We start from the raw sequence: 18123 nt of genomic DNA, 5'->3' as shown, positions 1-18123 counted from the left end.
CTCATTTTTTATCATGAATAAGAAGAGGTCAAGACAAGAAAAAAATCTAAATACGCAGTAATGACATTTTTAGCGCTCCGGAAATTCAAGGAGTCAAGCAGGCAAGTTAGGAGTCAATGCATATTAATTATTATAGCACTGTTAAATATGTTAATCGTACTTAAGAGTATATTTTCCATCAAATATTTAATTTTGTTACGATTTACTCAGCCATGGCTTCCATTTTTATTCGAATTATCCCCTAGTAAACGCTGAAATGGTTCTCGAGGGGTACATTTCATATTATATCACAAATCCCTGTCACGCAATGCTCGTTTTTTAGTTTTAAAGGCTTTTGATAATTTATAGCCTATAAAAACTTAGGTGACATAAGGAAACTATTATCATAAAATAATCACTTTTGTTCGTCGCAGATTTATCTGAATCATGATATGGAATGGCGAATTATTGTCAATATTTATTCTTGTGAATGTTACTGTAAGGCCCCTTGCACACGCACCGATTTTGGACGGCCGGTAAAATACCGGCCGATATTTTACCGGTGAAGCACTACTTGCACACACGCCGGATTTTCACAGGTCAAAAGATAAGTTGTTTGCTTGTTGAGCTGGCGCAGGGGATCCGCAGTGGCATTGGCCGGTAGCTAACAGACTTGTTACCATTGCCGGTGCGCGGTCGGTCAGTGTGCAAGCTCCCATGCCCTTCCATTGTTCACTATTGGAATGTTGCCGGCCGTCCAAAATCGGGGTGCGCTACGGGTCTATTATTATGGGCCTAATAAGGGTTGAAAACTATCTCAGCGCTGCCAGAAAAGAATACGGCGATTCAGATGTTTGTAACTTCTAACTTAAAAGAGAATAATATATACACTATGAAAGGAAGAGTTTGTCCTGAGCACAAAATCAGAAGAAACCACAGGAAAAATTTTTGACACTTATTCTTCCGCCATACCCAGGGGAAACAAAATTTACAAATTCATTTGGTTCACAAGGTACTAAATACTTGATGGCATTACATTTTTTATACTCACTCCATGTCAAAGCTTGATATATTGGATCAGAGGGTTTTCGAATTTGAATTTCAAAACATTCAATTATATACTGTACATTGCTGTAATTGGCTTGAAAAGACAAAGGTAGATCAAGTTTGTTATGCTTCGGAAAGAATATTAAATTTTTTAAGCAATGTGAAATAAGAGGTAAAGTTGCGTGGATAGTAGAAAAACTCTTGTCTTACTGATTTGTAATTGGTCTCCTAATCTCTCCAAGCTGTCATTTAATTGAATTTTGATGATGGTGATGAAAATGTCTCTAGGGGCAATCTTAAATATTCCAGAGGGCAAATCAATCGCGTACATTGGATCATTAGGTATTCCTAATTATCTCTAGGGGTAGCTTCATTATTAAGTCAGTTATATTACTGTTTTCACCAACTCCAAAACTCTCGGCTGAGAATGTGCTCGAGAATATTTCATCAATAAACATTATGTTTGGTTACTGTGTGTCAATCTTTGGTGTATTAAAAATCTAAGACTATGTTAGCATCAATTAACTTCGGTGATCATTGAATAGTAGCATAAACATTGTTCTTAATCTTTCGTAAATTATTTCCATTCAAATAACTTAAATTAAAATTTTTTTCGTCCGTTCGACTTATTTGGGAAGACCGCAAGTAAAACAATATCACGTAAACTGACGCTGTGATGCTGGCATTTAGTATAAAGTTAACACTAACATTAAAAGAATCTTCACAGCAATAATAAGATGTCTTGCCGTTGATATTTTTGGTCATCTCGCATTGCTGCAGTTAACCATTTCCTTCGCACACGAGAATTAAGAGGCACAGTTATAAAACGTTTTCCCGGATTTCTTATTGTGGTAGAATTACAAAGCGGTAGAAAGCGCCGCTATATATATACGCCTTCTTCCTAATTTCCTCCATTTTCACCCTCGTTGTTTCTTCTCTGACGCAGGATCACAGGTTTTTCGACCGGGTTGACGGCTTCCGCGAGAAGTTCGCTGTGTGTGACGTCAGCATGCCTTCGGCAACCTTCGTGCGCTTTCGGAGCGTTTGAGCCGGCCCTCGGATTCCACACTTTTCGCCTAGCCTTTTTAGGATTAAATTTTTGATTAGAAAAGCGCTGAAACTGTCGCCGGTATCCCCTCGGTGTGTACTTTCATTTAAGACAGTAAAAAAAAATTGGTGAACAACCCTATTCCTTGAAACCTCCGAAAGTGATACGTACTTAATTTTTCCCACCCTTTCAGTGGTCACTGGGCGGCCGGCGGCAGGAGAAGTAAAAGCGGACTAATTGCCTACTCGATTTTACACGCTTTTTACTTAACTTAATTCGTCTGTTTCACCGATGGAATCTTTTAATTAGCTTTTAACCCACTTCCCATTGTCGGATCGGCTTGAAATTTTGCACACATGCTTGATTCTGATGACAATACTACATTCAACCATTAGACATTCGAAATTTTGTTGCGTTTTGCTCTGATTCGTGAATTAAAATTATTTATGGAAAAATAATTTTAAATTGTCTCAATGCAAGACAGCAGTGTCTGTTAGAACTTTCGACACTGAATCTTAACGGAGGAAACGAGTTCAGAGAGAGGTCTGTGCATTTCGAAATCATGTTTTTCAATTTTTAACTTTTTTTATATTTCACCATCAAGTTATTTCTAAAAAGTAGAAAAATAAAATAAAAAGATTTTAAAAAGATGCTTTTTCCAAAAATGGCATGTAATCCGCTAAAAAGTGAAACATTAGCTTTTCGTTACTCGGAGAATAAAGTTTGGGTGCCTATTAAGTTATGATAATAAAATTGCGTGCCAATCCGTTCCTACTCTCCTGTCAGACTCTTCCACACTTTAATAAAGGCTTATTTACCCGGTAGATTAGCCCGCGTGACAGTGGCGTAGCCATGAATTTCGGTCGGGGGGTGGTCCAAAACCAGGGGGGAAAATTTTTTGTAAAACAGGGTGCGAAGTAGATGGTTTTAAACTAATTTGAACACTTTTCATAATCGGAAAAACTTCATATGTCAAAGAAATATTTAGTAAATTCATGATTTTTCAATATTTTGTTTTCTTTTATGAAGGAAAATAATTGCGTTTTCTTAGTCCGGACCCCCCGGCTACGCCACTTCCATACGGGGGTTATGTCCAAATGTATGAACGCGAGAATGAATGCCAAAATGCCCCGTGTAACCACCCAACTTGTGCGAATGCATGAACAGAAATAGAACCTTTTCTAATATGGTTCATGCATTCGAACATTTTCCGTTCCGTTCCAAAAAAATCGTCCATGACAAAAAAAAGGCAGTGACTCGTACGTGTTAACGTATCGTTTAAACAGGCCTTTGTAAATTTAATCACCATCCACACCCACACTTTTTCTCTGGGAAATGAAAACTTAATCTTTTACATTCTAGTGGAATTAATATTGTTTGCGTTTTTTTAATCTTTTCTACTTTATTTTAATTACTCTTGCAGTACTAAATATGTCATTATTTTAGGATGTACCCTTTTCATTCATCAAATCTTCGTATTAATATGTACGTCGGCATATTCAAAATCGTAATGAGACTTAATGATAGTAACAAGTAAGTGGTGTAGTTCAGAATCATGAATATCCGCGTTTTTTGTTTTTAAATTTATTTTTTCATTGCACTGCGTGGAGAAATTGGGCTGTGGGAATATTTCTGATTAGGATTAGGTTTAGATATTGATTTTTCACTTCAGTTCTTGCTCACCTTGCTCTTTACACTCATTTTTAATAATCATAATCAGCACCCACGATTTATTCTGCCAGTGATTTAAAATTTATTATTTACGTTTTAGTACTTAAGTTATTTACGTTATTTGCGTTTTTGGAAAAGGTGTTTTTTTTTTCAATTTATTTTTATCACTACTCTTCGTGGTGAAATTCGGATGTGGGAATATTCCTGATGGCCTTTTTCTGTGGCCGTGGACTTGAGAGAGTCCAGTCGATCGGCGTGTGTCCCCTCGGGGAAGCTTTATTTCGGTCTGGGGAATTTTTCCGTTCGATCTTCGTGTCCTAAGGGGGAACGAAGGCTCCGGAGTCAGCCGTCCGTGTCGAGGATAGACGCGCTAGTTGGCTCACGCGATGCAGAACCCCTCCAAAAGGGCCTCTCTTCACGACGACCACGGTCACGCCGAACGAAACCACTCGAGAAGTTTCTCTCCCTCCCATGCCCCAATGGGGGAGAGGCCAATGGCTGGCTGCCCTGATGGCGTTCGCGAACCTCTCTCAAGGATATTTACCCCCATTTGATTCAAAACGTTGCCATTTATTCTAATTTATTTCCCATTTTGCCTAGCATTCAAGTAATAGCCCCTTAATTTTATTAGTATTATTGTAGGGGATCGGTTTGGTGTGGTGGCTAGAGTGTTGGCTTCCCACCCGGCGGGCTCGGGTTCAAATCCCGGCAGTGGCAGAAACTTTTCAGAGGCTGCCCGATCCCTGCTTGAGTGTTGTGTGGAGGACATTTCAAGCGCAACACTTCGTCCGTCTTTTTTAAGTATACCGGGACTAGCCACGGTGATAACTTTACGGGAGTCACCCGCAATGCACAATTGTGCGAAAAAATCCACAGAGAAAAAATCATTCGCCTTGACCGGGATTCGAACCCGGATCCCTCGATTTCCGGTTCGGATTTTAAGCACTCGGCCGGAAATCGAGGGATCCGGGTTCGAATCCCGGTCAAGGCGAATGATTTTTTTCTCTGTGGATTTTTCGCACTTCGTCCGTCGGATGGGACGTTAAGCCGTGGTCCCCTTGGCGCCTTTCGTTAAGAGCAGGCTAATGCCGACGCCGGGTTTCTCTCCACCCTTCCTTCCAATATCCTACCCTCATGGCGCAAATGACCTAAGCTGTCGGTCGCCTCCTCCAAATACCATACCAGTATTATTGGAGGAATTTTTAAAATTAACATCTTATGAACATAACATAACATCTTATAACCTATGAGTATGAGTATATTTTAAGTAAGGGGAACAATATCAACATTTCCTCATATGAAAAGTTTGGAAATAATTTTTCGATATAGCTTACGTAACTTCGATATTCATATACTTTTCTACACCACGGACATTTAAATATACATTTCGGCCATTTAAAAATCCAAAGAATGGGTAAAATTTCATTTTAATGAGCTATTTGTAATACAATGAAGTGCACCAATGAAATCGTTTGCCCGTGACGAAGAAATAAAGAAGACGACCATAGTTCTCATAGTTTTTCGTGTGTTCGTCTTCTCTCTTTCGACTGTAGAAGTTAAACTTTTACGTTTAAAAATTGTTTAATGATTTATTGTTATAGTCAAATAATTAATAATTAAAACGATATATGACACGACCTTATGGAGCTTCGGCAGAATTTCATACAAATGCTTAAAGTTCAGCTTTCTACCTTTTTTGCGCCGATAGTAGTACTCGAAATTATACCTACATCTTAGATCAAAGATTTAAAAAATATATACCTTCGTAAATTTTCGCAATTTTTTTATTTGGTTCGACGCGCTCGGACGCTAAGGCCTCGTTCTAGTGAAAAAAATATATTTTGAAATTAAAATTCGGATTTTGTTCTTTCTTACGTTAAATATTTCTATAAATTTAATATTTTGAGGTTTTTAGTATCCCTGATATTTTATTTACTCATTATAATCATTGCCCAAAGGCCTTAAAACCTCTGAAAGTGATTCCGGCTATCTCTCCCACCCTTTCAGTGGTCACTCGATGGCCGGCGGCATGGGAAGGAAAAGCGGACTAATTCCCCACTTGATCGATTTTCATCGCTCATTTCTTTCCGCACGGTTGACTGTAAGCACGAACTTGAGGTTACAGAAAGAAAGATGAGGGTATTGCCTATTTCATGTGGCCTAAAAAAGCGGTATTGCAACATTAAGGGCCGGTTTTAATAACGCCTGATTAATTTTAATCGAAGCATTATACAGTCGTAACCTTACCTTGAGAATATTTGGGAGTTTGTGCAAACCAAAGTGGTTCCGAATAACGTTTAGTTAAACCGGTGACCTTAAAGGGAATGATTCATTAGCTCTACTTTTCATATTCCCCAAAATTTAAACTAAGATGTTGTAAAATCTACTATGAATATCCGTCTGTTTTTTGGTCGGGTGTCGGGAACCTTTTTTTTGTTTCTTCAGAATGGCTACGTGAGACGAATGGCCGGATATTTTCGCTTTATACATTAGTAAGAAATGACGCATGACCAATACATTGCCTTTTAATCAGTTATGACGTATTAGATAGTGTTAAAATAATCTTGAAAAAAAAACATAACTATGCCAACTTTCGTGTCGATCGTTGGGACGGTGTAGAAGTCTATTGATCTCGGACATCCAAGCATCAATTTTGACATGTGTACATTGACGTGCTTTCGATTATTTTTTTCTCTTTTTTTCTCTTCTGAAATATACCCCTGAAGTGTTTTTTCTTCTCTCCCACCCTCGCTGGTTACCCGGCGGCGGCGGTGAAGTTTGAGCAGACTAATTCCCTCCGAGTTCGATTCCTTTCGCCTCTGATCCCTTTTCCCTCCGGTACCGCTAGTTGTCTTTCCTTTCACTCAACCGCCCGAAGCCCTCATGAGATGGCTACGCCCTAGCGTGACTTAAATGGGGTTTAATTCGCGTGGTTGATCGAATTCTGGCCAACTCTTAATGGTCTCGTGATCGAATCCTGATGGGTGAAGGTATGTTTTTTGCAGAGATCCAACTGTGGCCGGCTCAATGTCGAAAAACGTTGCTTAAAGTCGCCACTCTTGGAAAGCAGTGCAGCAGAGATCAAGTATTGAATCTTTAGTTTTTTATTCGATTATATTTGTTCCCGCGTGTCTTGATGGAAATCTGTGCCAATGATTTTTACTTTATCTTCATTCTTTCAGTGCTTGCTTTCCTTTTATGCCATATAATGATTTATTTATGACAAACTAAGGTCCTCACGATGGAAGTCGGAAATGGGATATCATTAGTTGCATATCCAGAGCCAAACCCGAGAAGATATTGTAGATATTGATATCTTTTACTGATTCGTATAAATATTTTGTGAGAAAAAAGTATCATGGACGCTGAAGAAGAAGGAGAAAATTAAAATTAGGGCGTTGATGAAATGCGTGTGTTCGTGAATAAGGAGAAAAGAATCCCAAATGGAATTTCAAGCATAACTAGGGATGTTAATGGTGTGCGTATATTCTCTGTATGTATTGCGAGTGTAATCTTTCCTCCAATTATTTGGTAATGTGGTTTATTAACGCCCTCCTAGAAATGAAATCATTTTGCTTTAAACATAGTCAGTTGTTTAAGATTAGAATCAGGTTTTCAGCTATCATGATGCTACTCCATTTAACCAAAATACACCCCTCGTATACTGTATAGAATTGATGTTTTGGCAAAAAGATCATTTATACGGTTAATAGTTCATGCAAACCAATCCTGGTTAGTAAGTACAAGTTTCTGAACGAAATTTAGTTGCTGCGGTCTTCAAACTTCGTTAATTTTTGGGCTTTCAGTTAGTTTCATTATAATTATTCCACCCAAGAGTCGGTAGTAAATTTTGTGGGATAAGTTGTACGAATAATTGTATTAAAATAAATTTCTCAGGTGATTCGAAGCTTCGATCGCTGGAGCTGTTTGTATTGGTTATCGATTTCTTTGGAAAACGGGGCCATCGATTCGTCTGTCTCCTTTTATCGAGTGCATTCATAATTAGTACAAGCCCTAAATATCCCTTAGGGCATGAACTGAAGCATGGCATGGCCAAATATAAGTTTCTAACCTCTCTTCCTGTGTCCTAGCATTTGACCCACTCTTCATGCTCAATCTCTCGAGTTTTCAGAATTCTAAATCCCCACCTAATCTCCACTGACAGAAATTCTCCAAACCAGCTCTCAAATAATATTTCGCCTCGGACGTCCACATTCGTGACCTGAATTGAGGATTCTTTCGTCGCTACTTGGAAATATTCTCGTTGTAGGGCGTGTTCACGTCAGTCAACGTTAATTTCCTCCTCTCCTTTGATATTTCGATGCATATTCTTGCATGCAATCCATTGCTTTTGATATGGGATAGGCCGTCGCGTGCGTATGTGGGTATGAATAAATGTTTACTTCCTCATCGTCTTTCATATTCATCCTGGAACCTAGGAATTTTATTTGTTGGAAACATTTATAGATTCTTAAGATATCGTTTTTTGCTTCGAATATCGACGGAATTCCTGTTCTTCCATCGTTCAATTATTCTACCGTAGAATAAACAAATCATCGATACAATGTTTTAACTGACTGGCATAAGCGAAATTGAAATGTGTAGCTTAAGATTTCATGTGCAGATTATATAATTGGAGTATGTATTCTTAGTATATTAGTTACAATAGCAATCGAGATCAAACGATGTGGAAGAAATGCAATTATTAATTTTAGCTCCTGAACTCGTTTCCATAGGTTTTGCCGGCTCTCATTTTACATCCCAGTTTTCACAATCGTAATTATTTATCGAATTTTACTATACACCTACCACAGTGACAACATTCTGTCAGGTGCATTTTATTAAGATCCTTATTTTTTGGGTTTACTCGTGTCACAAATTAAAATTCCAACAGTTTTGTCCCCGTTGCTGGAGACTTCATCAGGGCGATGACACTTTTTCTTCGTGCGCGTGAATATATATTCTCAGGAAGTTTGGGGTGGGGGGTAGGTTTGGGGCTTACGAGAATGATTTGGCGATTATTGGAAGCCAGGATGTGCTGATGTGTTGTCCTTGGTCTCTGTTGAAATAATCCCGGTGTTTTCTTATCTCAAGGGCCTCCCTTATTATTCTGGTTTTGTCTTTCTTTCGCCAAGACTTCTACGTTGGTAGCCTCGATGTCATGTCCTGTCCGGGAACGAAACTGTTGGAATTTTAATTTGTGACACGGGTAAACCCAAAAAATAAGGATCTTAATACCATGGACCGTGAAAGTTTTAACCAGGTGCATTTTAATTTTTCTCACGCTGAAATGAGTTTTCCAGATCGGAGAAACATTCGCAGTTACTATGCGTCGATTAGCTGCGGATAAATGCGGATTAGCACCTCAACAGGTGTGTCATATAGATTGAATGCAGTCCTCCTTAATGGGATCTTCAATTAACTAGGCCAAGTATCGCGAGTATTTCTTAGTGTGTGACCCTGATGTATATTGATTTTCCTTTTGAAAAAAGAAAACATATCGCTCCTCCCTGTCAGTCGTGAAAAAAAAAAATTGGCGACGGAGCCCAGACGTCCGGCACATGACCCGATTGTCTTTTGTCTGGACGGTATTTCCTTTGGAGCGAGAGAGCTTCACCTTTCTCCCCATTCTACGGTCCCATCATGCCCTTTGTTCCGGTTCTCTCTCTCTCTCTCACCACCGGCCCAGATTTCGCCCAGATTCCGCCAATAGATGCTTCCGATACCCCAGACACGTATTTTCCGACGATAAAGAAAGAGCTAAATCTCTCTCTGTAATACCTTGCGTTGAGGTAGTAATCTTTCGTTGTCACTTTGCCCTGTTGGCTCCGTATTTCTTGTTATATTTGGGAATATCCCCTCGTTGTCCTCATAATCTGTCATAGTACGACGTTGCATGCAAGTTTCCAGTCGGTCGCCGAGACTTTCAGCGCATGAACGCTTATTAATGGCCAGCAGTCTTCAATGTTAGTAATAATTGATTATACGATAGATGGTTGTTTGAAGCCTCCTTTAAATAGCCACATTTTGGTACATTAATGGTTCACTCAAACCCTACATTGCAATTTATTTTTCTTTTATCCTGTTGGTGAATCGGAAAATAAGTTGTAACGAAAACGAAGTCTTCCTCATTCAATAATTTTCTAATAACTTTCTGTAAAGTGAAAAAAAATCCAAATTCTTCGCCATTTTTCATGAGTGGGTGACGTAATTGGAGTCTTGGCTCGTCAACTCGATCAGAGGGACCCGATCCATGACGAAAAGGGTGTTAATAACGTCGAACCACGTGAGACGGATGAGCGAGGTCGAGGGGTAGCGGTGAGCCGCTCTGCAGGAGTAGGTGACGCCATCAACTTATCAGCGGACGGGGTTCAACCATTCTATATTTTGTTGCGAAAAGGCCGACAAGTAGAAGATGGATCGAAAAACGGGGAAAATACTTAAGTGTTTATTTTTGTTATCTTTTAACGAACGGCAGTAATAAAAAGTGGGGAACGAACCCTTCGACGGCCTCGCTATGATTGGGGTGATCATGCGCGGTATACAGAAGTGTTAAGTCTAGGGTGTGTGCGTGTTTGGCTTATCATAAACTCTTTGAGTGGCGCCCTCTTAAACCGGACACCTCTCCGGCCTCGCCATGTGTGGTGCTTACCTGCCGGAAGAAGGAGAAGGCGTCTCCTGTGCATTGATTGGTCGAAGGGGAGTGTGGGGGAAGTGACCTGTACGTGATATGGGATGAGGCACGGATTGAAAGACCCTTCACGACACATTGCGTGCCGCTCATTGCGGAAGGGGGAGACGCTCAACTGCTGGTTGCAATATGGGCGTGCACTGTGCACGAATTCGCTTGTGGAAACTAAAAGCAGGTTGGAGCCGTTGGTATAGCTCGGCAGAAAGCCCTGGCTCGCGAGTTTAAATCAATTTTTGACCTACTGTCTGTGCTAAAAAAGTTGAGACACCGAGTTCGAAGTGTTTTTTCCCGGTAACTATTTAATCGGTTGCACTGAAATAAACTGGAGGAGTAGGAAATGGGGAACATGCACAATTTTTTAAAAGTACTGCAATATGAAGGTCCCTACCTTAAATGTACTCACCGAAAATCAGGCGGGTGAAAAATGTTTATTAGCTGAGTTATGAGTCTTTTAAAATTAATCTTCATCGGCTGCTTGAAAACACGACGTCATCGGAGCGTGACGTCACGGCACGGAATCCACTGTTGACAGACTGAGGAAGTGGATAGAAAATCGATCTACGAGGACCTAAATGCAAATATGGCGAAAATAATTGATGTTTTTTTTTTTCAATATCTTACATTCAAGGCTCTACCGCTCTCCTCTCTTAGCGAAGTTAATGGTGTACCGTCCGATGACGTCAGGAGGCGTTTTTGGTCACGTGACTTCAAGCGATATTCGAGCACTTTTAATCAGCATTTAATGACGCTTGTGGAATACTAGGAGGGTTTTGGCTTATATATTTGGACTCGTGAGAAAATTGTCTATCCAGTGAGACTTACTAGCATGATGAACAAATTTCATGCATGTTCCCCATTTATTCCTTCGTTTCCTCGATGTCATTATGAACTTATCTCACCACCAATGGTTTTTGTACGCCTTCGTTTTGAATGATGCTCGTAAAACAATTTTTGAACGCAACAATTTATGCTCTTTAAAACAGTAGCACCACTTTGAACGATATTATTTTGCTGCTTAAATACTTTGAGAATATTTCTGTGTAACCAGTCAACAAATTTCCCCTCCATGACAACAATTATTAGTATTTTTCTCTTTCCTTAATCCAAAACATTTGGAATTAATTTTTTTATCCAACTGTGAAATGAAACTCAGTGAAAGATGATTTTTACTTATAAAAATACCTAGAAAAGGTATTTTTGTCATCATGTCCACACGCTCGAATTTAGCTGACACCTTTACGGGAAAGGAAAACCCGGGCTGATCTTTTTGGAGCAAACACTCTGTCCCAAGTGGGGCACGTACGCGAGTCGTGATTCTATAGAAGGCATGGACGCACCCAGCGGGGACAGGAGGGGGCAGCTGAAGCCCCCCCTCGAAGCAAACATCGCAGAATTTCTTTAAGGAAAATCAAGACTGGATTGAAACGAAAGTTTTGAAAAAAAAATCTTTAAACCCACGAAAAATGAAATTAGCATAATAACTTGCATGATGTTAGGCACGATATGGTGGAAGTTTTTAATATAAGTAGAATTGGACATTGAAATATTTCCACTGAGTTTTATTTCGACACTACGCGCTTCGTTGCTACAAACAACATTATCACACTTGATATCGCAGAATTTCTTTAAGGAAAATCAAGACTGGATTGAAACGAAAGTTTTGAAAAAAAAATATTTAAACCCACGAAAAATGAAATTAGCATAATAACTTGCATGATGTTAGGCACGATATGGTGGAAGTTTTTAATATAAGTAGAATTGGACATTGAAATATTTCCACTGAGTTTTATTTCGACACTACGCGCTTCGTTGCTACAAACAACATTATCACACTTGATATCGCAGAATTTCTTTAAGGAAAATCAAGACTGGATTGAAACGAAAGTTTCGTTGCCACAAACAACATTATCAAGTGTGATAGTGTTGTTTGTGGCAGTACGTAGTAGTGTCGAAATGAAACTCAGTGGAAATATTGCAATCTCCAATTTTACTTATCGATGGTTAAGTTATAACAACACGTATCTCAAATTCGGCCGGTTTGAGACAGTTATCTTTAAAAAAGTGTAATAGCATTTAAAAAATAAAATACAAGCAAAAAACAACTTTGTATGCAAAGGAATGCTTCTCTTTCAATTTTATGAACTTTTGGTATTTAATTTCAGTCTACAATCAAATATACTAATCGTTTTTTTTTTGCTCTCCCGAAAATTTGCTATTTTGGAGATACGTGTTGTTATAAGTTAGCCATCGTTATATTAGTGTAAGATGAGACGAGATAATATAGAAAAAATTTTCGAGCAAGTAATTTAAAAAAATAATAAATCGCTGTTGAAATTTTCTTAAAATATTGGTACCTTCACCTTTTCCGTGCTAATTGTTTTGTTAAAAAAAGTTTAAAAAGTAATAAAAAAATGTGATGTGTAAACGGCCATGGCTTGCCCCCCTATTTTAGATCCTGGGTACGCCCTTGGTCGGAGGCGTGCCTTTCCCATCCCTCGCGCCTTGCATTGGCGAAAACGCATCCAAATTGGCGCCCACGCCCGGGAATTTTCGGTCCATCCCTTTCGAAAGGAGCGTGAAATTCGAAAGCTTCGAACTGTAACGCCAATCCTTTTTTTGCGGAGGGAAGGAGGAAGTTGAAATTTTGTTTTCTTTTTGCAATCTCGTCCCCTTCACCTAAGTGCGAAAAATGAAGTATCTCCCGCGTTTCCTAATTTCGCCGAACTGAAGGTGCCGTCTTCTCGATACTGTTTGAGGGGGAAACTCCATTTAAATTACGTAGTCTTTTACCAAATTATGTTAACTAGGGCCCGGAAACCAGTCGTCCGCGATTTTTTTTCTTGTGACCGGCGAAATAATGGCACGTAGTACCAGTAGCGGATACGGAAAAAACTCAAAAGGGGAGGGGCGCAAAAGATAACTTGAGCTACCTTTACTTGTATCGCGATATAAAAATAATCAAGTCATATTCAATGTTTAAGAAAGTTTTATTTACATTGATTATACACATATTTAAGGCAGTACCACCTTACGATATAAAACAGTTACAATTGTGGCACTGCAATTTTCGGCAATGCGGGTGGCCCCGCAAGGGGGGGGGGGGGGGCGCCCCCCATATGTATCCGCCACCACGTTGTACAAGATACAAGTAGCTGCTAATTCATCTGTGTATTACTATTTGCGAACAAGATTTCTTATTTAGAGACGGTATCGTGTTTCAGTATTTCTCTTCTAATTAGCCTCATCGAGCGTGATATTAATTTCTGCTCATTAAATTGTTAGTAATAAAATCTTATTTGAAGTTACGCATCGTACCAAAATGTCATTATTAAGGTTCCCAACCAAATAAATTATCGTGCTGATTACAATTTTCGATTAAAAATACTCAAACAAAATTTGTCTGACGCCATGGACCAGCAGTGAGACTAAATATTTTTCAGAGGAGACAATGTATCAAATAAAATGTTTTGTGGCCTCTATTTCCGCGAGTTTTGTGAAGCAGAACTTGTGGAGTAGGAAGGTGGTCCGCCCCCTCCCCCTCGCTACGCCACTCCTACTGCTCGTCAAAAACTAGCATTCATTAGTGCGAAAAGATAAGTTGCTGGGAGAATTGAATGGAGAGTTGCCTCAAACCAATCTTAAGGCCGTTTCACACGGGGCACGGAATTGCGCAGGTTAGAACTGCATTAATTTCTAAAATGGCGTGGAATTGCGCGAATGCATGAACGAAATTAGAGCAGAGGCTATTTTTCCATCTCACGTCCACGCATTCTCGCATGTGTTCTAGCAATTCACCGCTTTGCACGGCGCAATTTTTGGCTGCGCCTTCGTACACACGTCAGATTGGGTAAGTACGTACCCCGTGTAAACACGGTCTTCAGGATTGTTGACCAGTGACGATGATGAATATAAAAGTTGAAGGCTTCGGTGTTGGCCTCAGCTTTTGATTGCTTCGCTGCCACTGCTCATATACAAATCCACTCCGAGACGTAGTCGAGTCTAGCTGACCTCTCCTTCCTTCGCTGTGCAATCTCGCCGGATGCCAACCTCTCAATTACCGCTCTCGCATCTTTGGCCTATCTCGATCGAACTGATTCGTCTTCTCTCGCTTTCTCCCCCGCCGCACCTTTGGAATCCATCGTTGAAATCTCCACGCTTCCGGCCCAGGCCATTGCGGTCGAAGTCGCCGCCGTCTCGACTATATGAACTTTTAGGGATAGTCTCTTAGGGTGTTTTCTGAAGCGCCAATAGTCAATTCAACTTGTAAATCGAGGATTGGTATAAGTGATTGAACGAACTACGGCCGTTAAACAGTTGAAAGAAAATTAATTCCCCAGGGCCGTACTCTTAGGTGGGAAGATATAATGCTAACAAGGGGAGTATGAACGAAAACAATATAAAACACTCACAGATTATACAAACGTGAAACTCACTCACGCACCTCGCGGATTTGCTCTAAGGAACAAATGACCGCGTAGGACACACTCAGTCACTCACTCAGGTTTGTGGAGCTCTCGCTCACGACAGTGACCCACTCACACAAAAGAAATAAACAAAATTAAAAAATTAAGAAAAACACGCTCTCAATCTCGCACCTCGCGGATTTGCTCCAAGGAACAAATGTCCGCGTAGGACACACGCACTCACTCACTCAGGTTTGTGGAGCTCTCGCTCACGACAGTGACCCACTCACACAAAAGAAAAAGACAAAATAATAAAATTAAAGAGGATTGGTATCGCTTATTAAATTTTTCAAACGACCCCTAACTGATGTATAGCTTGTGTTGGCTTAAAAAAATACCTCCGCCACCAGCGGGACTTGAACCCGAGCCCACTGGATGTAAAGTCAACACTTTCGACGCCACATTGGTTATTTCGATGGGAAACTTAATTTGCATAAAATTTACCTATCACGAAGGGGTAGGATTATAAGGATGTTAAATGAGTTTAAGAAATGTGAAAGTAAGATTAATTTTATGTTTTCCGCGTGCTTGTGTATTGTGCATCAATACACAATTTGGTGTTTCTCTTAGATATCTAGCGGCCATCGCCGCGGTAGAAATTATAAGCATCGAAATTGTTACTAGTCCAAATTTACTCGTATTCATTTATTCTTATCGTATTTTCAGCTCGATATTTAGGATCTATTGACCAAAAAACAAAACTGTGGTTCGAATATATAGACGCCACGATTAAAAAATCCACTCCTCCGAAATACTAAGTACATATTTATGATATCCCATTAATTACCATGAAATTGTCTAGTGGTGCATACTGAGTGGTTTCAAACTACTGTTTTTGCAAACTTACTATTGCTCTGTTTGTTGTAATGTTCGACTCAATCCTTAATTGACATTCACTGATATCTGATATGCTTGACACATTGCCCCATTCGATTTTTTTATGTATCCTGCTTATGCTAGTTGACCGAATGACATAGTCCAGAGTGTAAGAATTGAGTCTCAAATGCTTGAACCAACGAGGCGTTTAGCTTGAAATTACAATTATGTATCGATACAAAGAAATAGTGTAAAAAGTTTTCCTACTTAAATAGAACAGTACTTGAGTGGAATGATTAATCTACCTAACCATTTGATAGTGTAATATGTAAAATATTTTAAAGAAAAGGTAAAGGAAGTAGATGAGAAGTATAGTATCTTGTTTTTAAAGTTAAGTAGATGGGAACTATACTATCTTGTTTTTAATGTTAATTTTATGAATGAATTTTTGATTATTTCCGTTGCCATCCTGGCAATGTGCCCACTTGTAACTAATTTATTATTAATGATAATAAATAATTAGAAGTGACTTATACTGATAATTTTCCTTCTTGGCGTTAATCTTGTAGAGAACAACCGTTTGGGAGGAGGCAATGGAGTGGTGAGCAAGAATGGCGGTCCGACCAACAACAATGCCCGAGGCAATGCCGTCGTGCTCCTGCAGAGGCAGCACATGCCGATGGCCACTGCAGAGGCCCCACCGCCAATGACTGCCGATGCCATGGTCGAAACAGTCCGCAGCCCAAGCCCTGCTCCTCCCAAGGGACCTCCACCGATCCCTCCAAAGCTGCTCGAAGAACTGAAGCAGTCGGCCACTAGGGTGGAAGCCCTCCTGGCATTGATCCAGTACTTGGTGGTTGAGGTAAGTTGGCCTCAAAGTTAAATGGAGTGACGCTTCTTGAACTTCAGTGATATTTTCCGAAGATGATCTGTAAGATTAATTTGATGCTCTCCCAGTGAACTGTTGGAATTTAAATATTCTTAAGCTGCCAACCAGGTGAAGTCCTCCATATCTTTAAATGTTTCAATGTTGTATTTTCCTCTGTGTTCAGAACTGGTTGATGATATTCAACAATGGAAAAATATTGTAAAATCAATTAATTTTTAAATTATCATTTTTTCTGCTTTGGTCAATGGCTCAGCTAGGACAGATTTGGATGTGTTCCAAAACACAAGGATAGTATACACATATTCCGTGAAGGAGCCTAGCTTACTGTTGCCTTGAACAGGCCTTTGTTCCATGTGCCAAACTTCTTGATAAGCCTCTTTTGGCTGTTGTAGCCCTCATCAAACCGAGTGGCTTAGCAATGACACTTGCGTTGCCTTATTACTACCAAGAAAAAATGACTACATATATGGCTTTGACTAATAAAAAACACGGAAAACAACAATTTACAAAGGCAAACATGAATCTACTAATGTCTTTAATGGACGAAGTCAGTGCCACTATACAGCCAATTTTGGCCAACTGTGATCCCCTTCCCCTAATGTTTGAAATTGTGGAAAAAATAATGAACGTGGAAGATAAGTTTATCCCCAAAATATCAGATTTATCCTAGGATAAGTCCAAATCTGTGCTAGCTGGGGGAAAACATAAAAATACCCTGCCATCGTAATGATGTAATAGTTGGAGTTCTTTTTACGATTTAAAAAAAATTATTTTTCCTACAATTTTTATTGCTTTAAAATGTAAAGTGTTCTCTTTTGTGAACCTTTTTTTTCTACAGTTTTATAAAAGAATGGATTTGTTTTTCAGCTGGATGCATTCTCCACACCAAATCTGAAGAAAGCAGTGGAAGGGTACAAGACTGAAGTTATAAACACAAAACTTAATTTAGGTGAGTGGATTAAATAATGCTTACTTACTTTGTTTTATGGCTGAAGAAAAATATACTCATTAAGTTTTTTGCCGGTTAGTTCATATTTACCCTCCTGTGTCATTATTTCTTTCACTCCTTTTGTCAGTTGAGGGACAGACTCCTTTTATTTGATTTGATTGTTCTGAAGAAATTTACACCAGCTTAAATATGTAGCATATCAATGGCTAGTTTATAACAACACGTAACTCAAAAAGTAGTAACTTTTCAGGAGAGCAAAAAACGATTAATTTTTTTATTATACATTTTTAATTGAAATTAAAAACCAGAATACATAAAATTGACAAAGAGTATACATTTGCAAACAAAGGGTTGTTTTTTGCATGAATTTTATTTTTTAGTATTAGTACTATTAACTCAGATCGGCCAAATTTTGAGATGCGTGTTGTTAGAACTTAGCCTATGGTGCATTAATCTTTTTAGAACTATTCCACTTCATGAGATTTCGATGCATATTATGATCTTTTAGTTTAAATTTTCCTATTCACCAATTGCATTTTTTCCTGAAGCAGCATAGAGGTAAATGAACAG

The 18123-nt window shown here is 39.2% G+C and overlaps 1 protein-coding gene across 4 annotated transcripts in view; it reads left to right on the top strand.

Moving 5' to 3' along the window:
- Positions 1–18123, top strand: part of LOC124157408 — an 872201-nt gene that overhangs the window by 839215 nt on the left and 14863 nt on the right. For all 4 annotated transcript variants that reach the window (XM_046532099.1, XM_046532100.1, XM_046532098.1 and 1 more), the window contains 2 exons: positions 16285–16577; positions 17472–17553. In XM_046532099.1, coding sequence (XP_046388055.1) covers positions 16285–16577; positions 17472–17553 — 375 coding nt within the window. The remainder of the gene's footprint in view (positions 1–16284; positions 16578–17471; positions 17554–18123) is intronic.

Source organism: Ischnura elegans, chromosome 4 (assembly GCF_921293095.1).
Source record: "Ischnura elegans chromosome 4, ioIscEleg1.1, whole genome shotgun sequence".
NCBI classification, from domain to species: Eukaryota; Metazoa; Arthropoda; class Insecta; order Odonata; family Coenagrionidae; genus Ischnura; species Ischnura elegans.
Note: the sequence above shows the minus strand (reverse complement) of the source record. Positions and strands in the feature narration are given on the sequence as shown.